The 27416-nt window shown below is 39.4% G+C and overlaps 1 protein-coding gene across 3 annotated transcripts in view; it reads right to left on the bottom strand.

The window, feature by feature from the left end:
* WWP2 (WW domain containing E3 ubiquitin protein ligase 2) overlaps positions 1-27416 on the bottom strand; it is a 122377-nt gene that overhangs the window by 21249 nt on the left and 73712 nt on the right. For 2 of the 3 annotated variants that reach the window (XM_001367005.5, XM_056811440.1), the window contains 3 exons: positions 18233-18322; positions 12658-12832; positions 2140-2194 (listed from right to left, as the gene is read on the bottom strand). In XM_001367005.5, the coding sequence (XP_001367042.1) occupies positions 2140-2194; positions 12658-12832; positions 18233-18322 (320 nt within the window). Of the gene's footprint in view, positions 1-2139; positions 2195-2919; positions 3056-12657; positions 12833-18232; positions 18323-27416 lie in introns of those variants that run through there. The other variant, XM_016427940.2, reaches the window with a different exon arrangement.

Raw genomic sequence — 27416 nt, 5'->3', positions numbered from 1 at the left:
ATCCCAATTTAGCTTCATGCTTAGCCCTGAAAAAAAAATGTTACTCTAGCATCCACTGTACTTCTTTAAAAACCCTGAGTGGCTTTTCTTTATTGACAGGTCAATAGTGGGAGGAATTCAGAAATAAACAGCCTAAAATGTGGTACTCCTCCCCAGGGCCAGAGAAAAGAACTTCTGTTCCAGTTTAGAGCACTGGGTCACAATGCTCCACCACTAAGTTCCAAATTCTGCTGGCTCTTTTACATCAAATTAGATTACAAAATCATCTAAATCTGATGCACATTCTGACTTCTTGGAAATAGCTTTCATGGAGAGCAAAGAGCACTCGCCTGAGAGTCAGACAACCTGGGTTCTAGCCCCAACACTGCCCAATCTGGTAATATGATTCAGGGCAAGTCCTTTTTCCACCCCAGCTTCATTTTCTGTCTGTAACAGGTATAGTTTACCTGCAATACTTACCTCAAAGGGTTGATTTATGAGGCAAGCACTTTGTAAACCTTCATATTCTACATTGCTAAGAGTTAGCTACTATTAGCATTTACAGCTAGGAATAAAATCCTAGGAAAGGATGGGACTGGATCAAGGAAGCTCAAAGGTCCCTTAGATTCTATAATTTCACCCTTCCAGCTATCTAAACTTCTGCAGCCTGTCAATATCTAAAATTCCAATAACTTTTCTATTAGCCAGACAGACTACCTGAATAAGTAAGTGACTCCCCAGGAGTGAATGAAGTATGTCGGGAACACATGTTAACTTATTTGCACTGCCAAAGGGGCATTAAGAACAGAGCCCATTTTCAGTGATCTTTGAGTGGTCTAAAAGAATGGAGATGCTCCTTCCTAATTTGACTACCAAGGAGGAGGTAGTTTCTGAGCTGGAAGAATCCAGTTCATCAGCTTTCTGTTTTCCAAACAGATACTTACTTGTCATTTTCTGCCTTTCCAAGTCTTCATCTAGCTGTCCTCCCTGGCATCTGCATCTGCCCCCAGTGTAATACTATCTGTGTAATCCGAAGTCATACTGCCTCCCTTCTGCAAGACTTTGATGGTAAGTAAAACCAGGACTCAATTCCTACAGCTGTAACTGACCTCTACAAGCTTCTAGTCAGCCCTCTACAAGCCTTTGGGATGACTCTAGACTCATTCATTAATTAGAAGCACCTCAGAAAGCTGAAGAACTCTGAGCTTCCTAATGTAGCTAACAACCATTCTGGGGAGCAATGGGAGAGTGCATCATCATGAATTGCCTCTCCATTGTGTTGGAGATATCAGCATTCTTAGTATTGCACTTTGTCTAATCACTAGACCTAGTCTGGTCTCACACTCTTAGCTTATAACCTAATTCACTTCACGATGTCCATCTGCACTCATGCCCTCAGTCTTTCTAAAGTGATAGCTTTATGTTCTCCCCTTAACCCACAACTATACAATGTTAGGAACCTTCATTTCATGCCTAGAGGGATGGGGAAAGGGAAGTGACCAATGCCAATGGAAAGAGAAGAGAAGTCAAGGCGAATGAAGAAGCAGTGAATTTCTGGGGCCCATGAGTTCTGTCTCAACACCTTCCCCAATAGCATCTCAATCAAAAGAATTAGGTTGGTAACAAAAATGGGAAGTTATCATTACTAGTTACAATGAGGCTAAAGTCTCCAGCATCTCAGCTCCCATGAGGACTCAATAAAGTGTTTGAATTCAGCTTCGAGGTCGCAGGCGAAAAATGAATGCCCTTTATCATTAAATTCACAATTTCAATATTTCTTAATTTGACTACTTGAGTAAAAACCTAGGAAGATAGGTCCAAAAAACAAGTTGAAAAATCCTTTCCAAATCAAGAGGATCAAATCTTCCCAAAAGCTCATACTGCTTTAACTGAGGCTACGGGGAAGCTGAAGAAGGAAGACAACCTCTGCTTAACTTTCTCAGCCCTAAGAACCTATTGCCCACAATTTCTCTGAAAAACGAAATAAGTTTTGAAAAGGGCATCCCCAATGTCAGGGAAGGAGAGCAATAAGAAACCTAGGACTATAGACCAACAGCTAGAATAAAAAAGCTCAATGTTTTGCAAGAGAAGGCGCAGAATGTCATGCCTTGCTAAGGAGGGTTCGGATTTGGGGACAGGAGCAATAGATATACTACTTACCCCAGCCAGGAGGAAGGGGGCCGAGTGGATCGTGATCAGATGAGGCACCAGAAGACTAAATACAACAGACACAACAAAAAATAACACACACACAAGACAAAGAGGTTAAAAAAATGAGTTAAAAAAAAAGAAGCAACAGCAAATGCCAAAGGCTGATTCTTAAATTCTGAGCCATCAGGTTCCCTCCCATCCTAGACTTCCCTTTGGTACTTATAGAGCATAAAGGAGAAAAGTGCAATGGTATCTGCTCCATCAAGGATTCCAAAATTTAAAAGCCCACCAACCCAGTACCCCAAAGGTACAAACAGGGAACTAAAAGGAGATGGTGAGGGAAAAAACAAGATGCATGGCTGAATGTGGGTCAGGTAGGACAGCTAAGGTAAAGAGAAAGGGGTTGAGGGATGGCAGGAAAATTCAGAAGCAGGACTTCCCGGGAAGTTCAGACATGTGTGTCTGCTCTGCTCTTGCTGGCCAAGACGACTGAAATCACCACCACCTCCAACTTTCTCCAAGAACCACACACAAGAGGGGAAAAAATATCGCAGGCCTTTCCAATGAAATCATTCCCACAAGCCCTGCCCACGCCCAGAGCTTCCTGGCTGTAGACAGCCCCCTCCCCTCCACTACTCCCTTCCCCCCTTTCTCAACGTGCTGTGAGAGTAAGCAGCAGTGTGAGATATTAACTCAAACTGAAGGGACATTCATGCCCTCACAGACAGGCGTCTCCCCCAAGCCCCTTCACCTCCCCCCGGAATGTTCTTATGGCCTTTCACAAAGCACCTTTATTCCTCCTCCTGCCAGGAGCCAGCTTTTCACCCGGCCTGAACCTGGGGATGCTCAGAGGTAGGGACCAGCCTCACCAGAAGTTTGGGGAGGTGGGGAGAGAAAAGGAAAGAAAGAAATACAGAGAGGAAGGCAAGAGAGAGAGAGAGTGTGGGGAGGGGAGAATTGGCTCAAGGGCTTCAGTGTCACTGTTTATATTATAACTCCCCTTCCCCAGCTCTGCTGGGAGCTCCCCAGGGAATGGCAATGCCAGACTGAATGTTCACATATTGGGGGGGGAAGGGGGGGACTGTCAAACACTTTTCATAGTTAAATAAAAAAAGCATTGTTGCTAAAAAAGGACTTTTTATTTCACCTACTAAAATTTAATCGTTGTATTAGGGGATCACATTCCAAATGCAGGCTTCAGGATGCCTTATTTGCCTAGCTTGGGGGAAAGAGGGCCATAGATCAGGAAAGGAAATATATGAATGGAGCTCAGTCTGAACTTGTAAAAACACTGATCTAAATTGCCACCCACCCCACCCTCATCACCCTCCCCAACACCCCTCCATAATAAGACAGAGAAACTTTTTTTCCCCCAAGGTTCAACATAGCCCACTACTCAACACAAGAGTTTTAACAAAGAGGTTTAGTCTAGGACCCAAGGATTGCTTGAGGGGCTCCATGGCTCTACTTTAGCCAAGTGCATCCTATAAGCTCAACATGAAAACTGCAAAAAAGGAAAAGAAAGGAAAGCTTGAGTCCCTGACAAGGTACAAAAGAAAAGGCCAATTATGTGCCTTCCATATTGAATCAAGCCCCTATAGCTGCACTCCTTAAGAGCATTTTAATTGGGTAGGAAAGGCAGAAACTTGTTTTTATAGATACTGGCCTACCATTCCCCACCCATGATATGCATAAAATCTCTGACTACACGAGAGGTTCTCTGCTTTTCATTACCAGAAAAATCACCCAAATGTACCATCCTTCACTGAATTAAGTTGTTATGAGATGTATAATTGTCAAATTGAGTTGAAATTCTGTCCAGTAGTTTATTTATTAAGTACAACCACCATAAACACATTTAGGCAAATAAAGGAGAGGAACTGGAACCAGATGGGAAACAGAAGGCAGCAATTTTCCAAAAGACAGCAGAATGCATTAAGTAGAAAGATGCAAAAATACCCCTAGAGATGAGTTATATAAAAGACAATTCTTAGAAAGGTGGAGGTAATGAGAAAGGATAGACTTATTGGTCTAAGTTCTTCTTAGATGTGAAAAGTTCAAAAAATACATGAGCACTCTTTAAAGTTATTTTTTTAAAGTCCTTCCTACCACCAAATCTCTATCTATCAGACCCTCCAAAACTAAGAAAAAGAAGAAAAGAAAAAAGAGAAGAAAGCATGAAAAAAGAATAACATAATGAAGAATATGGTTAGCAAATGAATCAGGGGAATGGAGATACTAACACTTATAAAGATGGATCTTTAACAGTTAAGATTTTCCAAGAATTTAGCTCTGTTCTACATATTTCTTAAAGAACTCAATAAAGAAAAAAAGAATGGAATAAGTACAGTTAACAGAACCAAATTAGATATAACTAAATATGAAATCTTTGCTTAGTAAGACTGTTCCCTATTTCCCACCAAAAAACACACTTTTAATAAGAACAGCATTTATATAATGCCTTAAAGACTTACTTTTTTATTTACATTTTATTTTATTCTCAAAGATCAACCTCCCTCCATCCCACTTTTCTACCCCTCTTCCCAACCCTGCATTGAGAAGGCAAGAAAAACAAAACCACTCTTACAAATAAGTACACTCAAGCAAAACAAAATTTCTCACTGGTCATGCCTAAAAAAAGACATGATTCAATCTGCACTTTGACTCCATCCCCCCTCTGTCAAGAGGTAAGCAGTATGGTTCATCACAAGTCCTCAGGAATTAAGGTTGGTTATTGTGTTAGTCGGTTTCCAAGTTTTCTAATATTTGTGTATGTATATATATGAACATATAGGTACATGCGGGATATATACAAACATTCCTATGTTCACATGCACACAAATGAAAATGTTATTTTTTTTTCAATATCATTCAAGATCCACTTTTTCACTTTTCCCTCTAATCTGGGAAACAAAGAACCCCCCTCTACTGAGAACACAAGAAAAACAAAACCTATTACCTATAAAGTCAATCAAAACAAATTTCCTCAGTGGCCACATCCAAAAAAATTTGTTTCATTCTGCATTCTGAATCTTTCACCTCTCTATCAGGAATGGGTAACATGTTTTATGTTCCAGTGTTCTGGAATCCTAGTAGGTTATTACACTGATAAGAATTCAGCACGACTCTGCTATATTCCATCATATTTATACACTGTAACTTGTTTATCCAGTCCCTAATTTATGAGTAGTTCCTCAGATTTTCATTCTTTGCTGCCTCAAAAAAAAGCTATAAATATCTTTGTAAATCCTTAGAATTTGTTTTGCTTAGGATTAACATCTACCTTCCTCCTTACCCATTCATTGAGAAGGCAAGGAAAAGCCCATTACAAACATGTATAGTTATACACAACAAATACAGTAATGTATCAAAAAAGGGGGTAGGGGAAGAGGAAGGAAGAGAGGGAGGGAGAGAAGAAAATGTGCTTCACTTCGTACTCAGAATCTGTCACTTCTCTATCAGGAGGCAGATTCCCATTTTTTGTTATGAGTCCTTTGGAACTGTGGTTGTTCATTTTGTTGATCAGTGTTCCCAAGTCTGTCAAAGTTGCTTGTCTTTACAAAATTTTTCCAATTGTGAGAACTGTTCTCCTAGTTCTCCTTGCTTCACTCTGCATAAGTTCATACAAATCTTCCCAGATGTTTCTGAAACCATCCCCTTAATCGTTTCTTACAGAACGACAAGATTCTATTACATTCATAACTTTCTCTGTCATTCCCAAACAGATGAGCATCCCTTAGTTGCCAATTCTTTACCACCACAAAAAGAGCTGCCGTCAATATTTTTATATAGATGAGTTGTTTTTCTCTTTCTTTGATCTCTCTGAGGGACAGATTTAGTAATGGTGTTGCTGGGTCACAGGGAACTCACACCTTTATAGCTTAGCTACACTGCTGTCCAGAAGGGTTGGAGTAGTTCACAGCTCTACCAACAATGCATTAGTGCGCCTGTTTTCCAACGGTCCCTCCAACATTAATCATTTTCCTTTTTGTCAACTTAGCCAATCTGAGGTGTATGATCTAGTACCTAAGAGTCTTTCAAAGTAGAATTCTTAACAATCAGGTAGAAGGATACCATTCAATGAAATAAGGATTCCCTGGCCAAAACTACAAGGAAACTGGTAAAGTAGTGTGGTAGGAAAGTAGATTTAGGCCAATATTCTAATGAGCCGTATACTAGAATAAATTTCAAATGAATACATAGCCTAAATATAAAAGGTCACATCAGAAAAAACAACAACAACAACATTAGGAATCTAAATGGGGGGGGGGGGGGGGGCGCGGCAGCTGGGTAGCTCAATGGATTGAGAGCCAGGTCTAGAGAAGGGAGGTCCTGGGTTCAAATCTGGCCTCAGACACTTCCCAGCTGTGTGACCCTGGCAAGTCACTCGACCCCCATTGCCTAGCCCTTACCACTCTTCTGCCTTGGAACCAATATACAGTATTGATTCTAAGACAGAAGGTAAGAGTTAAAAAAAAGATCTAATGGAAAGATATTCTATATCCCCTACTATTGCTAGGGGAGAATTCTTACCTAAAAAAGGAATAGTGATGATCATAAAAAATAAAATAAAACTGTTCATTTCTATTACAGACAATTGAAAGGTTTTTGCATAAGCAAAATAGGATCAGAAAGGAAACAATTGTGAAAATATAAAAAATAATTCAAATATATAACTGTGCATGTCCTTTGATTCAGAAGTTACTACAGGTAACCCATAAAGGTCAAATACAGAAAGAAAAGACTCCTATGGTTAAAAATAATGATAGCAACACTTTTTTTCATTGTGGCAAATAATTGGAAACAAAATAGATGCCCAACAATCAGGGAACAGATGTACAAATTGTGGCAAAAGACTAATGGAATTTGATTACATGTAAGAAATGAGTGGGATATACTGGATAGAAAGCCATCCCTGGAACCAGGTTCAAATCTCATCTTTAATATATATAGACTGACTCTGTGACCCTGGGCAAACTAATACTTACTCTCTCAGTTCTCTTGGGGATTCTCTAAGCTTCATCAAGAAGTCTCCTATCAATGAAATCACAATTCTAGTCCCTATCCTTAGTCTATTTCATAAGAAATGAGGAAGTTGAAGAAAATGACAACGGCGATACATCCTTTCAAACCTTATGGGATGCAGCCAAGGCAGTACTTAGAGGAAAATTCATATCCCTGAGTGCATATATTAACAAATTAGGGAGGACAGGAGATCAAGGAATTGGAAATGCAAATTAAAAAACTTGAGAACGAACAAATTAAAAACCCCCAGAAGAAAACCAAACTAGAGATCCTAAAAATTAAGGGAGAAATTAATAAAATCGAAAGTGACAGAACTATTGACCTAATAAATAAGACTAGAGGCTGGTACTTTGAAAAAAATGGACAAAATAGACAAAGTACTGGTCAATCTAATTAAAAAAAGGAAAGAAGAAAGGCAAATTAACAGCATCAAGGATGAAAAGGGGGATCTCACCTCCAATGAAGAGGAAATTAAGGCAATCATTAAAAACTACTTTGCCCAACTATATGGCAATAAATATACCAACCTAGGTGATATGGATGAATATTTACAAAAATACAAATTGCCTAGACTAACAGAAGAAGAAATTGATTTCTTAAATAATCCCATATCAGAAAAAGAAATCCAAAAGGCCATCAAAGAACTTCCTAAGAAAAAATCCCCAGGGCCTGACGTATTCACCAGTAAATTCTATCAACCATTCAAAGAACAGCTAACTCCAATACTATACAAACTATTTGACATAATAAGCAAAGAGGGAGTTCTACCAAACTCCTTTTATAACACAAACATGGTACTAATTCCAAAACCAGGCAGGCCAAAAACAGAGAAAGAAAATTATAGACCAATCTCCCTAATGAATATAGATGCAAAAATCTTAAATACGATACTAGCAAAAAGACTCCAGCAAGTGATCAGAAGGGTCATCCACCATGATCAAGTAGGATTTATACCAGGGATGCAGGGCTGGTTCAATATTAGGAAAACTATCCACATAATTGACCACATCAACAAGCAAACCAACAAGAACCACATGATTATCTCAATAGATGCAGAAAAAGCCTTTGATAAAATACAACACCCATTCCTACTAAAAACACTAGAAAGCATAGGAATAGAAGGGTCATTCCTAAAAATAATAAACAGTATATATCTAAAACCATCAACTAATATCATCTGCAATGGGGATAAACTAAATCCATTCCCATTAAGATCAGGAGTGAAACAAAGATGCCCATTATCACCTCTATTATTTGACATTGTATTAGAAACACTAGCAGTAGCAATTAGAGAAGAAAAAGAAATTGAAGGCATTAAAATAGGCAAGGAGGAGACCAAATTATCGCTCTTTGCAGATGACAATAAACCCACATTAAGTCATCAGCATTTCTATATAATTCCAACACAGCACAGCAGCAAGAACTAGAAAGAGAAATCCCATTCAAAATTACCTTAGACAAAATAAAATACTTAGGAATCTATCTCCTGAGACAAACACAGGATCTATATGAACATAACTACAAAATACTTTCCACACAACTAAAACTAGACTTGAACAATTGGGAGAACATTAACTGCTCATGGGTAGGACGAGCCAATATAATAAAAATGACCATCCTACCCAAACTCCTCTATCTATTTAGTGCCATACCCATGGAACTTCCAAAAAATTTTTTTTACTGATTTAGAAAAAACTATAACAAAGTTCATTTGGAAGAACAAAAGATCAAGGATATCCAGGGAAATAATGAAAAAAAAATACAAAGGAAGGGGGACCTGCAGTCCCAGATCTCAGACTATATTATAAAGCAGCGGTCATCAAAACAATTTGGTACTGGCTAAGAGAAAGAAAGGAGGATCAGTGGAATAGACTGGGGGCAAGCAACCTCAGCAAGACAGTATATGACAAACCCAAAGATCCCATCTTTTGGGACAAAAATCCACTATTTCATAAAAACTGCTGGGAAAATTGGAGGACAGTGTGGGAAAAATTAGGTTTAGATCAACACCTCACACCCTACACCAAGATAAATTCAAAATGGGTGAATGACTTGAACATAAAGAAGGAAACTATAAGAAAATTAGGCGAACACAGAATAGTATACATGTCAGACCTTTGGGAAGGGAAAGACTTCAAAACCAAGCAAGAATTAGAAAGAGTTACAAAATGCAAAATAAATAATCTGGAATACATCAAATTAAAAAGTTTTTGTACAAACAAAACCAATGTAACCAAAATCAGAAGGGTAGCAACAAATTGGGAAACAATCTTCATAAAAACCTCTGAAAAAGGTTTAATTACTCAAATTTACAAAGAACTAAATCAATTGTACAAAAAAATCAAGCCATTCTCTCCAATTGACAAATGGGCAAAGGACATGAACAGGCAGTTCTCAGCCAAAGAAATCAAAACTATTAATAAGCACATGAAAAAGTGCTCTACATCTCTTATAATCAGAGAGATGCAAATCAAAACAACTCTGAGGTATCACCTCACACCTAGCAGATTGGCTAACATGACAGCTATGGAAAGTAATGAATGCTGGAGGGGATGTGGCAAAGTGGGGACACTAATTCATTGCTGGTGGGGTTGTGAATTGATCCAGCCATTCTGGAGGGCAATTTGGAACTATGCCCAAAGGGTGATAAAAGACTGTCTGCCCTTTGATACAGCTATAGCACTGCTGGGTTTGTACCCCAAAGAGATAATAAGGAAAATGACTTGTACAAGAATATTCATAGCTGCGCTCTTTGTGGTGGCCAAAAATTGGAAAAAGAGAGGATGTCCTTCAATTGGGGAATGGCTGAACAAATTGTGGTATATGTTGGTGATGGAATACTATTGTGCTAAAAGGAATAATAAAGTAGAGGAATTCCATGGAGACTGGAACAACCTCCAGGACTTGATGCAGAGCGAAAGGAGCAGAACCAGGAAAACATTGTACACAGAGACTGATACACTGTGGTACAATCGAAGGTGATGGACTTCTCCATTAGTGTCAATGCAATGTCCCTGAACAATCTGCAGGGATCTAAAAAATACTATCCACAAGCAGAGGATAAACTGTGGGAGTAAAAACACCGATGAAAAGCAACTGCTTGACTACAGGGGTTGAGGGAATATGACTGAGGAGAGACTCTAAATGAACACTCTAATGCAAATACCAACAACAGGGAAATGGGTTTGAGTCAAGAACACATGTGATAACCAGTGGAATCGTGCATTGGCTATGGGAGAGGGAAAGGCGGTGGGAGGGGCGGAGGGGAGGAAAAGAAAATGATCTTTGTTTCCAGTGAATAATGTTTGGAAATGACCAAATAAAATAATGTTTAAAATTAAAAAAAAAAAAAAGAAATGAGGAATATGATAGATTTAGAAAAATATGGAAGGACATGTATGGAAATGATATAGATGGAAATGAACTGCAACAGGAAAATATATGTAATAACAATAATAAGGAGGAGTAACAACTTTGGAGAACATCAAAACTCTGATCAAAGCAGTAACAATTATGAGATCACATGTCTATTGAAATATACTTTCTCCTCCTGGCAGAGAGATGATGGACTTCTCTCTTAATTACTGTCACATAGATAATATAACAGAAGTAAAGATCAAAGCAGCCATTCTCAAACAAGGTCAATTTAATAGACCATATATATTTGTGAAAGGGGAAGGGGAAAGGGAAGGGAAAGAGTTAAGAGATAAAAGTAGACATGACAAAATAGGAAATCAAATATCACATTTTTTAAAGGCACAAGAAAAACGGTAAGTTCAAAAGGGGACATAAATATAGCATTTTTGGTATTAACATTAAATTTAATCCATTCCTTTAAAAAAAACTGTATGTAAGAGAATATCAGTTTCTCATATAAGCTTCTCTATTCTTCTTTATCTTGAAATGTCTTTGTTGATTTTTTTTCACAATTAAGAAGAAAATGCCTTAAAAATAAATGAAAAAAATTGGAATGTGTCGCCTTGGGAGGAAGCAGATCCCCTTTACTAAGGACTCTGGCCACTCTTGAAGAGGATATTGTTGAGGGGATACCTATTCAGGCATGGATTATAGGAAATGATCTTTGAGGTCCCGTCAACTAAGTTTCTGTGAGAACTTTCTATAGACCAGATTAAAGCATACTATATTTCACTTGTGTGTGTGTGTGTGTGTGTGTGTGTGTGTGTGTGTGTGTGTGTGTGTGTGCGCGTGTGTGCGGGAAAAAAAATTGAAGAAAAAAAGAAAGAAAAAGGTGAAATATAGTATGCATTAATCATTTTTTTCCATGTTTGCACATGTAAAATCTATATCAGATTGCTTACAGTCTCCATGAAGGGTGAGGGAGATAATTTGGTATTCAAAATTATTTTAAAATGTTAAAAATTGTTTTACAAGTAATTGGGGGAAAAAAATTAAATTTAAATTATAAAAGGAATATTCCATAGAAAACTGTGAAAGACAAACATGCAGGGAATAAGCAGCATAAAGATATCACTGAAGATATAATATGCCTGGAAGTACTATTTTGGGAGGGACCTCAGCCATGCTTCCTTTACTTGTGGTTCTCTCTCCAGATTTCTCTTCCTCCTCAAGTACAAGTGCCTTGATACTACTTTGGAATCTTTTCCCCTCGCCTCCTCCACACATATTAAGTTTTTAATAAAAGTCTTATCTATCTATAAATCTACATAGTTCTGGGGGAGTGGGGTTCCACCTCTTACCTGTGTCCTCCGATAGCTTTACATCACATGACTGTGCCAGCGTGGGTCAGGATAGTGACCTAGGCACATTGACCTGGAAAGGATCAGGTTATGGATCAGGGGGTGGTGTGTGTGTGTGTGTGTGTGTGTGTGTGTGTGTGTGTGTGTGTGTGTGTGTGTGTACGTATGTACCAGGAAGTACGCTCTATTTATTCCCCTGGACATGGCGTTACAGGATGCTTTAAACATCCCTCTATGTGTCTGCTTTACTTTATTTAAGTAATATTAATAAATTTTATGGAAGTTAAGGACCAGAGAGTGTTAATTTAATTTAGTTTTTACAGATGTGAGGCATTTTGAAGGACAAATCTACAGTATTCAAGGACTATTGGAAATGAGGGTGTAAAAGTCAGAAGACAAAAGAAGGATGAATCAAAGTTGACTTCCAGATTTCAAGCCTGGATGACTGGAAGATAAAGAGAATCATTCATAGAAATAAGGAAGATTGGAAAAGGAAGCACTTTGGGGGAAAAGATAGTGAATTCAGTTTTAGATAGGATGGATCTGTCCAAAGACCTATCAAGATTTCTTTTAGACATCAATGAGAGAGATTGAAATTGGCAAGTAAGTAAAACTCATCTTTTGAGGAATTCACTTTTCATGAGCCAAGATAAGGTCAAATGCTTTAGTTTCTAAGACCTATTCCTCAGCCAGTACAACAGCAAGGGACTGTGCTATGCCATATACCCTCAATACTTAAAAAATCTTCCTTATCCTATTGAAAGCTGCTACTCATGACTCTTACCTGGTAGAGGAATCTTTGGCTGAACTGTTGCATGGCTCCCTGGAGCTGATTCCTTTGGGACTGCCACTGTTCATAGTTCCTCACATATTCTGCTGTTGGACGCTGCCAGGTAGTAGTCCTAGTATTGTGGTCCACATAGTAGTATCTTCCTCGAGGGTCCACACGCTTTTCCCAGCTGGAAACATGAAGTCACAAAGAAAACATCTAAATTTTGTGAAGACCCAAAGATCTCCCAGGCCGAAGGAAATGGGGGTAGGTTTGGGGGCCAACAACTTGGGGATTCATCAGGGAAGCAGCTAGGTTCCAATATCTGAACCTAACAGAGAACATGCAATGTTAACAAAAACCCAGTAGAGGAGCATACACAGGAAGGAAGCTGGTCCATAGAACAGCAAAACCTTCTACTATCTCTTGTTATGAAGTAGCCTCCCCAGGACTAAACCACAGTGCTGGAGTTAACATGTGGGAATGAGGAGTAAAGCAAAGAATAAAAATGGTGGATAAACCTAGTGGATGTAATGTGACTCACACCCTGCCAGGAAAGCCAGTCCTAGCGAAAGCAAAATCTCAAGAATGCACTGGCCTTACAGAAAAGTTAGCAATACAGTGCAAAGCAAGTTCAACATTAATCCTAACACTTTAGAAAACATCCATGTTTTTTCCCTCTCTGATCTCATTTGTTATGAACTGGTTACCCCCAAATCTGCTGTGGCCTATCTTAATACTTTCTTCAATAGAATGATCTTCTGGATCAGTCTTCCAACCAGTTGCTATCTTCTGGCTCTTGGACCCCCTCACCCACTACCCCTGGACCCATTTTCCCAGGCCAAATTTCTAGAGCCACTGTTCTGAATTACTAAATTCAGTAATGTCTGCTAAATACCACCATTTGGTCATCTGGAAATAACTTCAAACTTAGCATATCTAAAACTAACCTCATCATATTTCCCCTAAATTACTCTCTTTCCTGCCTTCTGTTTCTGTCAATATCTCTAGGTATGAAAATTTGGATTCATCCTTGTACCTCCCACCCCTTCCTTTGTTCCTATACTAGTCAGTAGGGAACCAAGTTTATATGAACCTTGCCTTCACGCTGTCTCTTGTATTGGTCAGTCCTTTTCTGTTCCCAGGGCTGTAAAGCCTCATCTCAGCCTTCTACTTATTTTACTGCAATATTCTACAGTGATTTCTCCATAGCTATAATCTCCCTTCTCCAGTATATTACTACCACTTTAATCTTCCTCAAATACCATTTTGCTCCTATTCTGTGCCTCTGCTGAAAAAGCTCCAATGGCCATTTGTTGGCAATAAATCCAAAATTCTCAGACCAACATTCAAAGTCTTTCAAAATGTGACCCCAACCTAACTCTCCAAGTCCATCCTCCATTAATCTTCCTACATGAATTCTGCTCCCAACCCAAGCCAAACTGCTCTCTTCAATAATCCTCATTCCCATCTTTTAATTCTCTTAGTCCATGCTACTGTTTTAGCACTCCCCCACTTGATATGCTCATACTCTTTATCTCCATGTCATTTAAGCCTGCTCAGCTCAAATGTCCCTTTCTCTGTGAGGTCTTTTTCCAACTATCCCAGTTAATAGTGACCACTCCAGCCTATGAACTCTTAGAACACTGTCTATATTAGTCATCTGGCTCAAAGTATATACTGTTTCATATTGCCATTCATCTCTCTATATAAATGGCCTGCTTGACCAATTCAATGGTGAGGACCTAAAGGACATGGATCAGTTGTTATAGAAGTTTGTGTCCCCAAGGTTTAACTTAGTGCCCTTTTCACAGCTGGTACCTAATAAACATTTGTTGATGATGATAATGATGATGATGGTGATGATGATGACTGAGTGACATGGACAAATGAGAGGGTCCCCCTTTTCCAAGCCTTAAAAAAAGGCACCCTACCTATATGAGAAGACCAGGGAAGTAAAAACAAGATCAATAGCCTTACAAAATAAAAAGCATATATATTTTTGAAATAAAATATATTTAAAGCAAAGTTCTTAACTGAGGCTATGAACTTGGATTGGAAAAAAGAGGGAATCACATCTTTACTTTGACTAATTTTTGGTCTCCTTTGTAATCCTGTACATTTAAAAAAATTTATTCTGAGAAATCAATAGGTTTCATTCACTAGACTGCCAAGAGGATCCAGGACCCCAAAAAGAGATTAAGAACCTCTGATTTAAAGGAACAAAATGACCAAGTAATGATCTTCAGACTGTTAGTCACAAGAATAAGAGTACACAAGGGAAGAAATGGCTTCCCCATCGTTCTAACTCTACCGTGAGGGCTAAAGAAGAGTTTAAGAGCTAGAGGCCAATAAAGGCATTCTAGAGATCAAAGTGAGAGTGGGAAATCAAGCCAACTATAACATCTGAACTCTGCAATCCAGCCACAATGGCCTACTTATAGTTCTTCCAACACTGCTTCATCTCCCATCTTTATGCATTTGCCCTGCCTGTGTGTGCCTCACATCTGGAATGCTCTTCTCTGTACACCTCCATCCATTAGCTCCCTTTGGTTTCCTTCAAGACTCAGCTCAAATCCCCCCTTCTGCTGGGGGCCTTTCCTGGTGCCCCCTGCTGCTGACACCTTCCCCTCTGAGATTATTATCATCTGTTCTGTATCTAACATCTTCTCTGTACCTTAGTAACTTGCATATTATCTCTCCACATTGTAACAGGAAATGTAGTTCCTGTTTTTTGCATTTTACTGTCTCTCTGACATTCAGCAAGGTGCCCAACACATAGTAACCATTTAATAAGTATTTTTTATCTGCTTGACTGGAAAGAACCTTAAAAGTCTTCTGGTCCAACTCCTTCATTTTATACATGGGGAAATGAAGGTCCCATAAAAGTTAAATAATGGCTAGGACCACAGATTTACAGATTTAGAGCTGGGGAGAACTGTAAAAGCATCCAATCCAGCTTCTCATCTTACAGGTGATGAGACTCTTGCTCACAGTCAACTAAATAAAAAATGTGAAAAGGCAGATTGAGAGCCAGAACCTCTGACTCCAGACCAAGTACCTTTTCCTGAACCTCATCTCTCTATGGAGTTAAAGTACCAGAAGGACTAGAGGAATGAAGGCCAATTGGGAGGGAAGGGTTGGCTTTCTTAAAAAAAAAACAAAACCCTGGAAAGTAAATAAAGAAAGAAACCAAATTGTTCCATTTTATGAAGATCCAAGAAGAAAAGAGATAACTTCCTTTTCTAGATGATGCTATAAGCAAAGGAGTTAAGCCTGACTTGACTGTTGACTGAGAAAGTGAAAAAGACCAGGCTTGTTTGAACCAAAACCCCAGGCCACCACTCTCAATACTCTCAAACAACAGGGAAATATCAGAAAGGTTCAAGTACTACTGTTATATTTGTGCTAAGAACAGACAAGGGCATAGGTTGAGCTAAAGCTACTGACTCAGACTTATCTCAGAGACAAATCAGGTAGTGGTCAAGGCTAGATGATGCTCTGAGGTCAGCCCCATCACTGTACATTGTTTTGCATATAACAGCTTTGTTATATATTGTTCTCTTTCCACTGACTGCTGTTGAAAACACAAGTATTTAACCCTTCTGTTGCACCAAGGGAGCTTGAAATACTGAGAAGAATGAAATTTTGACTTCAAAATTATTTTTCTTTGAGAAGAATTCAGGAGGCAAGAAGGGCTAGGGTTAAGTCTCATCAGGGTGGGAAGCTGCAACAACTCCCATGAAAATCCTAATACCACAATGAAATGAGGAAGCCCCCATCCAAGACTTCATGTCTCTCCACAGTGCTAAAAAGGAAGAGGCTTGCTCCTAAATAACATCATGGAATATCTTCATTTCCATACCATCCAAACACTGAGTAGGACCAAGCCTGAATAGCCTGTAGAAAAAAATCTCTCTCTGATACAATTATATCTAAATAATAAAATGTCTAGACTTCTGAGAGTGGAGAGAGACAGAGAGAGAGACAGAGAGAGAGAGAGAGAGACAGAGAGAGAGAGACAGAGACAGAGAGAGAGAGAGAGAGAGAGAGAGAGAGAGAGAGAGAGACAGAGACAGAGAGAGACAGAGAGAGACAGAGAGAGACAGAGACAGAGACAGAGACAGAGAGAGAGACAGAGACAGAGAGACAGAGAGACAGAGAGAGAGACAGAGACAGACAGAGAGAGAGAGACAGAGAGAGAGACAGAGACAGAGAGAGAAAGAGAGACAGACAGAGAAAGAGAGACAGACAGAGGGGGGGAGGAAAAGGAGGGGGATACAGACACAGAGAATTTCCCGACAAGGAATAAAGCAAGACCACACCCATTCAGACTTACATGGAAGGGGTGAGGCTGCTCTATATAGTACAGCCTCACCACACAATATGAACATTTGCAAAATATGCCATTAAAAGATAATGCTTAACAGGGGTCATCCTAAAAATGAAATTCTAAAGCCATTCAAAGTGAAAAGCAAGAAAAAAGGGATAATAATGAAAAGTTATCAAAGACTCTGCTTTCCCAGAAGGGGCAGGAAAGGGAAAAAATCCTCCTACTGGAAAAGGCTAAGCTTTGAGGAGATTCTTAATGGAAAGTTATAGGGAGAGAAGGTGGGGCTGTGTTTGCTCAGTGCCTGATTGGCATCTGGGTGTCAGCCGAGCATAAGGCCTCTCAGGTATCCTGCCTGGTTCTGTGCCCCCCCCATACCACATTTAAGAGGAGGGAGGGAAGTCTGCCCGCCCAAGGACATATAAGTCCTTCATGGCTACTTTACTAGAAAAGGTTCTTTTTCTGTGAGTAGGAGACATTCCCTTCAAAAGCTCTCAATGTGGGGCTTCTCTTTTGGAAAGTACGTTCTGTCCCTGGCAGACAGAGAACCAACCACTTCTCCATACGCTTGGACAGTTCTCATTCCCTTGGAAGCCCCTCATGTCCTCTGGTTACGGTAGAGAATGCCCCTCCCTCCCTCCAGAACCCAGATGACTAGAAAAGCACACTGTCCACAGTGGCAGATCTTTCTAAGGAGACATTTAATATCTGATCTCTTCAGCTCATTTTTATGAGTTTTTCAAGAACACTTTCTCCCCTTACCTCCTCCCAACTCTCTCTTCTTAGTGCTACAATGATGAAGCTCTAAAAATCTTCACATAGGCTTGACAAATGAAAGCAGATTCCATATGGGCCCATAGGAGAAGTAAGAATTCAGGTGACCCAAAAGAAGGGCTACCATACTCTGTAAAACCAAGCAGAAAGTCCTAGAAACATGTGGCCCAATAATAGAAAAGTTTCCATGAAGGGAAATCTAGTGACTTGCAATTGGGCATCTGTAGCCCAAGCTCTCTCCAATGGCATTAAATGTCAGGGCCCTAACCATTTTAGCCCAAGGCTAACCTTATTATTTGGCAAGGCTAACCCATGCCCCCAGGTGACATCTGCAGGCCTCAGATCAATGTAGTAGAGATAGGAAAAGGGAAAAGACAAGCGGAAGGGAAGAGGCAAGGAGAGCTGAGAACAGTACTTTGGAAAGTAGAATTCCCTTCAGGGGCACCCACAAGCAGAAGGTCCTTGGATCAATCTATGGAATCTTACCCCGGAGGAAGAGGCCTTTCCCAGGTAGTTGTTTTCGTATTGTGGTCAACATAATAGACCCTTCCATTGGGCAATTCTCGTTGTTCCCACCTGAAAAGAAATAAAAGTATGAGATAGTACAATGAAAAGAAATCAGGAGCACTGAGGAAAGGCAGGCTCCAACCATGAAGCCCCAAGGAATCCCACAAATCCAGCAACCAGCAAATGCCCACTATGCCCAAGATACTTCATGAACAAAGAATTTTAAATGGAGGCTGTGCCCCCAGTGAATTTATATTTGAGAGGATTATGGAAGTACCATAAATACCTAAGAATTCCATAACTCCTTAACTTGTGATTCATGAAGTGATTTATACCTTATGTACCTAGATATCTTTTTCTGCCTAGATCACCTTTTGGTGGGGGTAGGGGGGGTAGGGGTGGTTAAATGATTACACACAGCTCCAACACATGCTGCTTTTTCACAAGCTGGCCCCCCATGCCTAGAATGTTCTTCCTCCTTGTCTCTGCCAGTTCCTGGCAACCTAGCTTCCTTCATGTCTCAGCTCAAATCCTCCCTTCTGTAAGAAGTCTTTCTCAGTTCCCCTCCAGACTTGTGCTTTCCATTTATACTGCATATATCTTGTACAGAATGATTTGTATCTTGTGTCCTCCATTAGACTTGGAGCTCCTTAAGAGCAGGAATTATTCTTGCCTTTCTTTATTTATCCCCAGGACTTAACACAGTGTCCACACACAGTAAACATCTAATAAATGCTTGATGACTTGATCATAGATGATCATGATTAAACATATCTTCAGAATGTAGGAACAATGGATGATACAAAAAAACAAACGGAAAGAGTTGCTGATTTGCCCTCTTTTGTAATGATGCAAAGTTTTTCTTCTACCCTCAGTCATCAAAGGAATGAGAGTTAATTCTCTTATTTGTACTAATAGAAGAACAACAAGGCAATGATAACAGCTGCATTTCTAAATTACTTTAAGGTTTTAAAAGCACTTTATAAAACCTGGGAAGACATAAAAACTGATGCAAAGTAAAGTGAGAAGAACCAGTAGAACATTGTATGCATTAACAGCAATATTACAATGAAATGATCAAATATGAAAGACAGCTCCTTGTGCAAAACATATTTCCATATTATTCATTTTTGTAAGTGTATAATCATATAAAACCCAAACCCCAAAATATACAATTGAAAAATTATATGCTTTCATCTGCATATTCTCTCTCTAATAGTTCTTTCTCTGGAGGTGGATAGCATTCTTTATATGTCACTCAGAATTGTCCTGGATCATTGTATTGCCACTATTCTGATCAATAAAATGATCCAAGACAATTCCAAAGGACTCACGATGGAAAAAAATGCCATCCATCTCCAGAGAGAGAACTGATGAACTTTAAAGACAAACTGAAGCTTTTTTTCTTCACTTTATTTTTCTTGCTTTATTCATTTTGCAACATGACAAATGTGGAAATATTTTGCATGACTTCATACATATAATGAATATTGTATTTCTTGCCTTTTCAATGAGTGGGGGAGGAAGAAAATAAGTTTTTAAAAATTAAAAAATTAAAAGCACTAGATGTGTATGTATGCATGCACATATATCATTTGAGTCTCACAAAAGCCTTATGAGATAGGCAGTGTGGATATTATTTATCCCATTTCAACTCTATATTGTCTTCTTGAGTACCTTGCCCCCTTACTGTATTGCCAACATTGCTCAGCTAAGCTTCAGCCTCGGATTGCTTCTGCCATCCACAGTCTTCATTACTAAAGTTCTGCTGAATGAGAATTGAGAGGGAATGAAGGAGGGAGAGCATTCCTGGCACAGGAGACAGCCAGAGAAAATGTCTGCAGCTGAGAGATGGAGCGTCTTATTGAGGAACAGCCAAGAGGCTAGTGACACTAGACTGAAGAATACATGTCAGGGAAGTAGGTATAAAAAGACGGGAAAGGCAGGAGGGGGCTAAGTTATGAAGGCCTTTGAATGTCCAACAGAGCATCTTTACTTTCTCCTGGAGGTGACAAGAGAGACACTGGAATGTACTGAGTTGAGGGTGATATAACCAGATCTGTACTTCAGGAAAATCATTTTAGTGGCTATGTAAAGAATGGATTGGAGCAGGGAGAGACTTGAAGCAGGCAGACCCACCTGCAGGTTACTGAAATATTCCAGGTATGAAGTGATGAAAGCTGGCACCAAAGAAGTGGCAGTGTCAGAGGAGAGAAGGGGGTGATGATGAAGAAGAAAAATGCTGAAAAGGTGAGATTGATAGGCTTTGGAAATAGCTTGGATATAGGGAATTAGAGATATTGAAAGGTCCAGGATGACTCCTATGTTATGAGCCTGAGGAATGGAAGGATGGTGTTGTGTTCTAAGTGAAGAGAAGGTTGAGGGGAGGGAGGAATGAAGGATTTAGGAGTTCATTTTGAACCTGTGAGTTTAAGATGTCTACTGGACATACAGCTTGAGATGTCTGAAAAGCAGTTACGATGTGAGAAGTCAACAGAGTAATTGGGGCATTAATAGGCAGATCTGAGAATCATCTGCATAGAGATGGTAATTAAATCCAAGGGGTGCTGATGAGATCCCCAAGTGAAGTTGTATAGGAGGAGAAGAGAAGAGGATCCAAGTCAGAACCCCTGAAGGACACCTTTGGTTTGAGAAAATGATTTGGAAGAGGATTCAGTAAAAACTAGTACAGCCCTGGTCTCATATCTCTTCTCATTTGTGACTGAACTCCTTGAGAAAGTTGTGTTAAAATAGATTCCTCCACTTCTCTTCTTAGCTATTTAGAGTCTGGCCTCAGAGCTCATCATTCAAACCAATTTCTCCAGGGTTACTAGCAATCTCTTAATTGTCAAATCCAATAGCTTTTTCTCTATCATCTGTCTTGAGCTCTGCCAGTCACCTTCTTTTTTGACAAAGTCTCCTCTTTAGGTTTTCATGATACAGCTCCCTCCTGGTTCTCTACCTAACTGATTACTCCTCCTCCATTTCCTTTGATATATCCTCATCTCTGTCACATCTGCCAACAATGGATGTCTCCTAGGATTCTGTCCTGGGCCCTCTTCCCTTATCCGTCTATCCCATTTCACTTGGTGTTCTCCTCAGCTCCTACAGGTTCATATGTCATCTCTATAATAATGATTTTTAGATCTACTTATCCAGTCCCAACCTCTCTCCAAACCTCTAGACTTGCATTTCCAACTCCCTATTGGACATCTCCAACTGGATGCCCCATAAATAGCTTAAACTCAACATATACAAAATTCAGTGATCTTTGTTGCCAAATCCACCTCCCTTCCAAACTTTCCTCAGTCACCATCATCATCATAACTAGCATTTATATGGCACTTTAAGATTTGCAAAGCATTTTAACAAACATCTCATTTTCTCACAACAAACTTGAATAACAGGTACTATTACAATCCAGATAGAAGAAACTGAGGCAGAGATTAAACCCAGTGTTGCAGAGTTAGGTTTGAACTCAGGTCTCCAACTAGCTCCTGTCCTGTTATTGCTGAGTCTCTGAGACTCACAACCTAGGCATCATCCTTGTCTTCTCACTCCCCCAAATTCAATCTGTGACAAATCCTGTTGATTTTACCCTCATAGTATCTCTCCTCTGCACACCCTTCTCTCCTCCAGCACTGGCAAGCCCTGGTGCAAGCCCCCTCATCGCTTCTCACCCAGACTACTACAACAGCCTCTGGGTTGGTCTCTCTGCCCTGCTAGTCTTCCCAATAGAGGTCCATCCTACAGGTGGCTGTCAAATTGCTCTTCCTAAAGGGCAGATCTGGCCATATTATCCCCCTACTCAAAAAACTCCAGGGACTCGCTATCACCTCCAAGAGCAAATAGAAAATCCTCTATTTGGTGCTCAAAGAACTTTTTAATCTGGTCTTTCCCACCTTTCTCATCTTCTTACTCATCTTACTCTCCCCAGTATGCTCCCTGATTCAGTAACATTGAATTCCTTGCTGTCCTCACACAGGACAGTCCATCACCAGACTGGGCATTCTTACTAATTTTCTCATGCCTGGAAATTCTCTTTCTCCTCATCTCTGCCTCTAGGCTTTGCTAGCTTCCTTCAAGTCTCCATTAAAATCTCACCTTCTGCAAGAAACCTTTCTCAATCTCCTTTGATGCTGGTGCCTTCTCTCTCTTGATTATCTCCATCTATCTACACACACACACACACCTTGTTTGTACAAAGTTGTCTGCATATCATCTCTCCATTAGGCTGTGAGCTCCTCAAGAGTAAGAATTGTCATTTTTTGCTTTTGTATTCTCAGCACAGAACAGGCAATGAATAAATGTTTAGTGACTGACTGATCATTTTAGAAACAATAAAACCCAGGCTTTCTCAAGAAGTAAACTGACTTGCCCACATTCATTAAGATAGTAAGCACTGGACCAAAACTCCAACACAGGTCTCTCATTACCCCAAGTCTAATGATGTTTTCATTACATCTCACTGCTCCATAAGCAAAGGAGGAGCCAAAAATAATTATCATTTCACTCTAGAATGCAGCAAGCAATCTTGTCAGTGCTCAAATATATCTCCCACTCAGAAGTAAACCCTACTTCCAACTCAAACCCATTTCTTCAAAGTTGAGCTTCATGAATATCCAACCTTTCCAGGTAAACCAAATGAATCCCTTACACTGGACCACTTGAAAAGAACTTGAACTGTTTTGTTTTGACTTGTCTAGGTAGAAGTACACTTTTTCAGAGAGATCAGAAAAAGGACACAATGACTAAATTCTATTAAGAAGCAAGATTAACTATATCATACAGACAAGAGTTCACTTAAACCCAAATTTCCCATTTAAATAAGGTTTGTAAAAATATATTGTGTAATGAATGTCCAGCCACTTAAACCCAAGTTAGAGTCAGCAATACAAGACTGAAGAACAACAGTCTTTGAGGTCTTTTACATGTTAACGTGTCAGGGCTAGGTTTGGACAAAATTGTTCCAGTGCAAAAGATGCCAAGTAGTCTTTGGTGAGGTTCCTGAAAGAGGCCATTTATGAAAGTAATGCATGGAGCCAGGACAGGAGAATGAAGGTGAGGGAGGTAGTCTCCCTTTTCTTGGCTCAGGAAGAGCTCAAGCAGTAGGTATCACAAAACAGAGGCTGGGCTATAGTACTTGCTTCAAAATTCCTTTATCTTTCGTTTTCTTTTAGAAAACAAAATAAATTTTATTGATATCTTTTGTTTTCACATTGCCTGGATTTCTTTTTAAGTGCTTTTAAAATTTTAAATTAATGTATTAATATTGATATTAGTGAATATCAAGTGTTTTACTATACATGCATATGTGTATATATATATATGTACACACACACACACATATATTTGAACAGAAAAAAGAGGGCTGTATATAAAAATGCAGACTTCTATTATGCCCAGTTTACTTTTGTTTTTAAGACAACATTTAAACTATCTTAATTCCTTATGATGTTTTCTGGCTTTTCCTCCATTCTTTTCTGTGTATTTTTCAATGCTTCAAAGGCCCTCTTTTCCTTCTTTCTTTCCTTGCCTCTTTTCTTTCTTTGTCCTAGCTGCCTCATCCTCCCACAAACACCAAATTGGAAAAAAGAAAAACAAAATCTTGTAACAAATGGGTATAGTAGAGCAAAACAACCACCCCACCCCACCCCGTCTGATATGCATCTGATACTGAATCTTAGTCCCTCAACTCTCTACCAACTGGTATGGAAGCATGCTCCACCATCAATCCCCTGGAGTAGCAAGTCTTTCAAAGTTGTTTTATTTTTAATAATGTTGTGATTATGGTACAAGCTTGTCTACTGGTTCTACTTAATTCTTTCTGCATCAATTCATACAAATTTCAGTTTTGTCTGAAAGCATTCCTTTAGTCATTTCTTATGGCACAATAATATTCCATTATATTCATATACCATAATTTCTTTTCAGTCATTACCTTGATGGGCATCTTGATTGCAATTCTTAGCTACTGCAAAAAAGAGCTAAGATATATGTTTATATCTATCTATCTGTACTAGAATATACATATATAGATGTTATGTGTATATATATACACACACATTTATATTTATAGCACGCGCACACACACACACATGTCTTTTTTCTCATTCTTTATTCTCTTTAGGTATACATATAATAGTGGTATCTGTGGGTCAAAGGATATGTGCAGAACTATGGTTCCAAATTGCTCTCCAGAATGGCTGGCCCAAATCATGGCGCCACCAAGGATGTATTAGTGTATCTCTCTAGGTTTTAGAAACACTAATCTATCCTGGTTCTTCTGCTACCTATCCGACCACTCCTCAGTCTCCTTTGCCGGATTTTCATTCAAGTCATACCTGTCAACCATGGGGGTCCCCCAGGGTTCTTTTCTAGGCAGTCTTCTCCACCTACATAATTTCACTTGGTGCTTCATTCCATAAGCCTCCATAGACTCAGATGTCATCTCTATCCTGATGATTTCTCAGATCTACTTATCCAGCCCTCACCTCTCTGCTAACCTCCCATGTCACATATCCAACTGTCTACTGAACATCTCAAACTGAATGTCCCACAGACATCTTAAACTCAACATGTCCAAAACTGAACTCATCTCATGGCTTTTGCCCAAAAATTCTCCCTTCTACCTAATGTCCCTATTACCTTTAAAACTGCCACCATTCTCTGTCACTAAGGCTCACAAACCTAGGTGTCATTCTCAACTCCTCATTCTTTTCCCCTAAACCCAATCTGTTTCTAAGTCCTCTCCAATCTATCTTTGCCATTTCTCTCATATGGGCCTTATTCTCTTCTCTGATACTGCCACCCATCCTGGAGCAGATACTCATCACTTCCTCCTAGATGACTGCAAGAGTTTGGTTAATCCTGCTTCAAGTCTCCCCCCACTCCAGTCCATCTTCCACTTAGCTGTCAAACTGGACTTCCTGAATTGCAAGTCTGACTCTGCTTAATCCCATTCAATAAACTTCAGTGGTTTTTCTATCTGTAGGAACAAATTTTAAAAGTTTCCATTTGGCTTTTTAAGCCCTTTACAACCTAGCCCTCTCCAACCCTTCCACTCTCCACCATGTGCTCTTCAATCCAGTAGCATTGGCTTTCCCATGACTCCTCATGTAGGATATTTCATCTCCCATGCCTAGAGCACCTCTGCTTTTCTCCATCTCCTAGCTTCCTTCATGTCTCACCTAAAATAAAAACTTGTGCAAAAAAGGCTTTCCTAGTCCACCTCAATGCTTTTCCTCTTGAGATTATCTCCAATTTATCTCATATATACACACACATATTTATTTATGTTGCTTGTACATAGTTGTTTATATTCTGTCTTGCCTATTAGATTATAAATTCCTTGGGTGAGATAGAGAGCTGATGGACTCAGAATGCAGATGAAAATATATTCATTCTTCCTTCCTTCCTTTATTTCTTTCTTGACATGGCTAGTCTAGGAAGCTGTTTTGCTTGACAATACATATTTGTAACAGGCTTTGTTTTTCTTGCTTTCTCCATCAACAGGAGAGGGGGAGGTAGGAGGAAGAGAATTGGGAATTGAAAATAAAATCAAATTGAATTTTAAGAACAGGAAAGGCAGTGCTTGAGCTGTGTCATGAAAGAAGAGAGATCCTAAGGATCTAAACTAAACTAAAGTTTCTGAGGCATCAAGAGGTTTGCTTCTCAATGTGTTTCCTGAATCTGAGTCTCACTCTTGAGATACACAGATGCCCATTGTACAGAGGTAGTACTGAGAATTCTTCAAGGCTCTGAACCAGATGTCTGCTACCTATCTATCTTCTCCTCAAACACAGAAGAGAGTAAAATACCCTATTTTCCACATGAAAGTTTTTGGTCAATCTTCTTGCCACAAAGTAACCAAACCAGAGTTTATCTGCTTATTTTTCAGTCACTAATTTGCCACCTGGGCAACCGTCCATTTGTGGGTTAGTGTTTCTACCTTGTCAAGAGCAAACTATCTGCTGTAGGTGTGAAGGATGAAGAGAGCTAAACACATTTCCTTTTATACCAAAAATTTTTTCCACAATTCTTCCATCTGTAGTCTCAACTTGTGACAATCTCCCCTTTGTATTTCACCTAGTTAAGCCACTTTTACTATGCTTTATATAATGCCTGAATTTTGGACTAGTGCCTTGAGGCTTTATCCCTCTGCCCCCAATCCTCACAGAGGGGGCAATTAAAACTCACCAAATAATTTTAAAATGCCTTCAACTATCCTCCATTTGCCCTGCCCTTCCCCAATCTTCTACTTCCAGAGAAAAAACCAATTTGCTTTTCAGAGTTCTTTTCAATTACAGCTAAGGAATCATTACCATCTTCTCTTTGATCCCAGCTGATTCCAGGAATGAAAGTTTCTCTTTACTAAGAGAGATCCGTTAGTGTCCAAAATTTGACTTCTATGAATGCATCCTTTTATTTGCTCAGTTAAAAAAATAAAAGTACCACAAGAAAAAGAAAAAGATCTTTCTTCATTTACATTCTTCCCCAAGATTATCTCCCTTCAGGATCTAGTTCAAGCTCTGATCAAATGTTAATTGTGGTTTCCCTGATCCATAACTATTAACTAGGTGGTTTCTTTATGTAGCACTCCGCTCCACCCCTATTCAGCCAGCTATGTCATGCACACAACCCTTATAGGTGCCTTCATTTCATTCACACTGCACAGTTACCAAATTCCAAAGTCATCAATCAAAACAAGCCCGTCAATACTTCATTCTCCTAACTCGAGGTAGTAACTGCTGACCCAGTTAGATAAAACTCCTAAGCTGGGTCTCCTTGAGCTCAGGTGACATGTATGTGCTATTCTTTTCATTAAAAACACTCCCCCCATCAGAGGTTGTGATTCTGGCCCTTTTAACTGTCTTTTATGGTAAGATTAAAGCACTTTTCCATAAAACTTCCAATGGTTTCAAGGCTACTCTGGACTTTCACCCCACAGATCATAGGCTCTTCAAGCGAATAGCTCTGTTTGATGTTTTAGAAAGAACGTTCAAAGCATCAATCTTGTTTTCAGGTTCCTACCCAACACATTGCTCCTTGGCCTCCTGGGAAGGACATTCAATAGAGCCATGAACTAACTACTCAGGACCTTTGTACTTTTGATGCCTAAAAGATAGTTAGCAATTTCACTTAATCTTGCTTATAGGCTTCT

This window comes from Monodelphis domestica, chromosome 1, assembly GCF_027887165.1.
Source record: "Monodelphis domestica isolate mMonDom1 chromosome 1, mMonDom1.pri, whole genome shotgun sequence".
NCBI classification, from domain to species: domain Eukaryota; kingdom Metazoa; phylum Chordata; class Mammalia; order Didelphimorphia; family Didelphidae; genus Monodelphis; species Monodelphis domestica.
The sequence above is the reverse complement of the archived record's forward strand: the minus strand, read 5'-3'. Positions and strand labels throughout refer to the sequence as shown.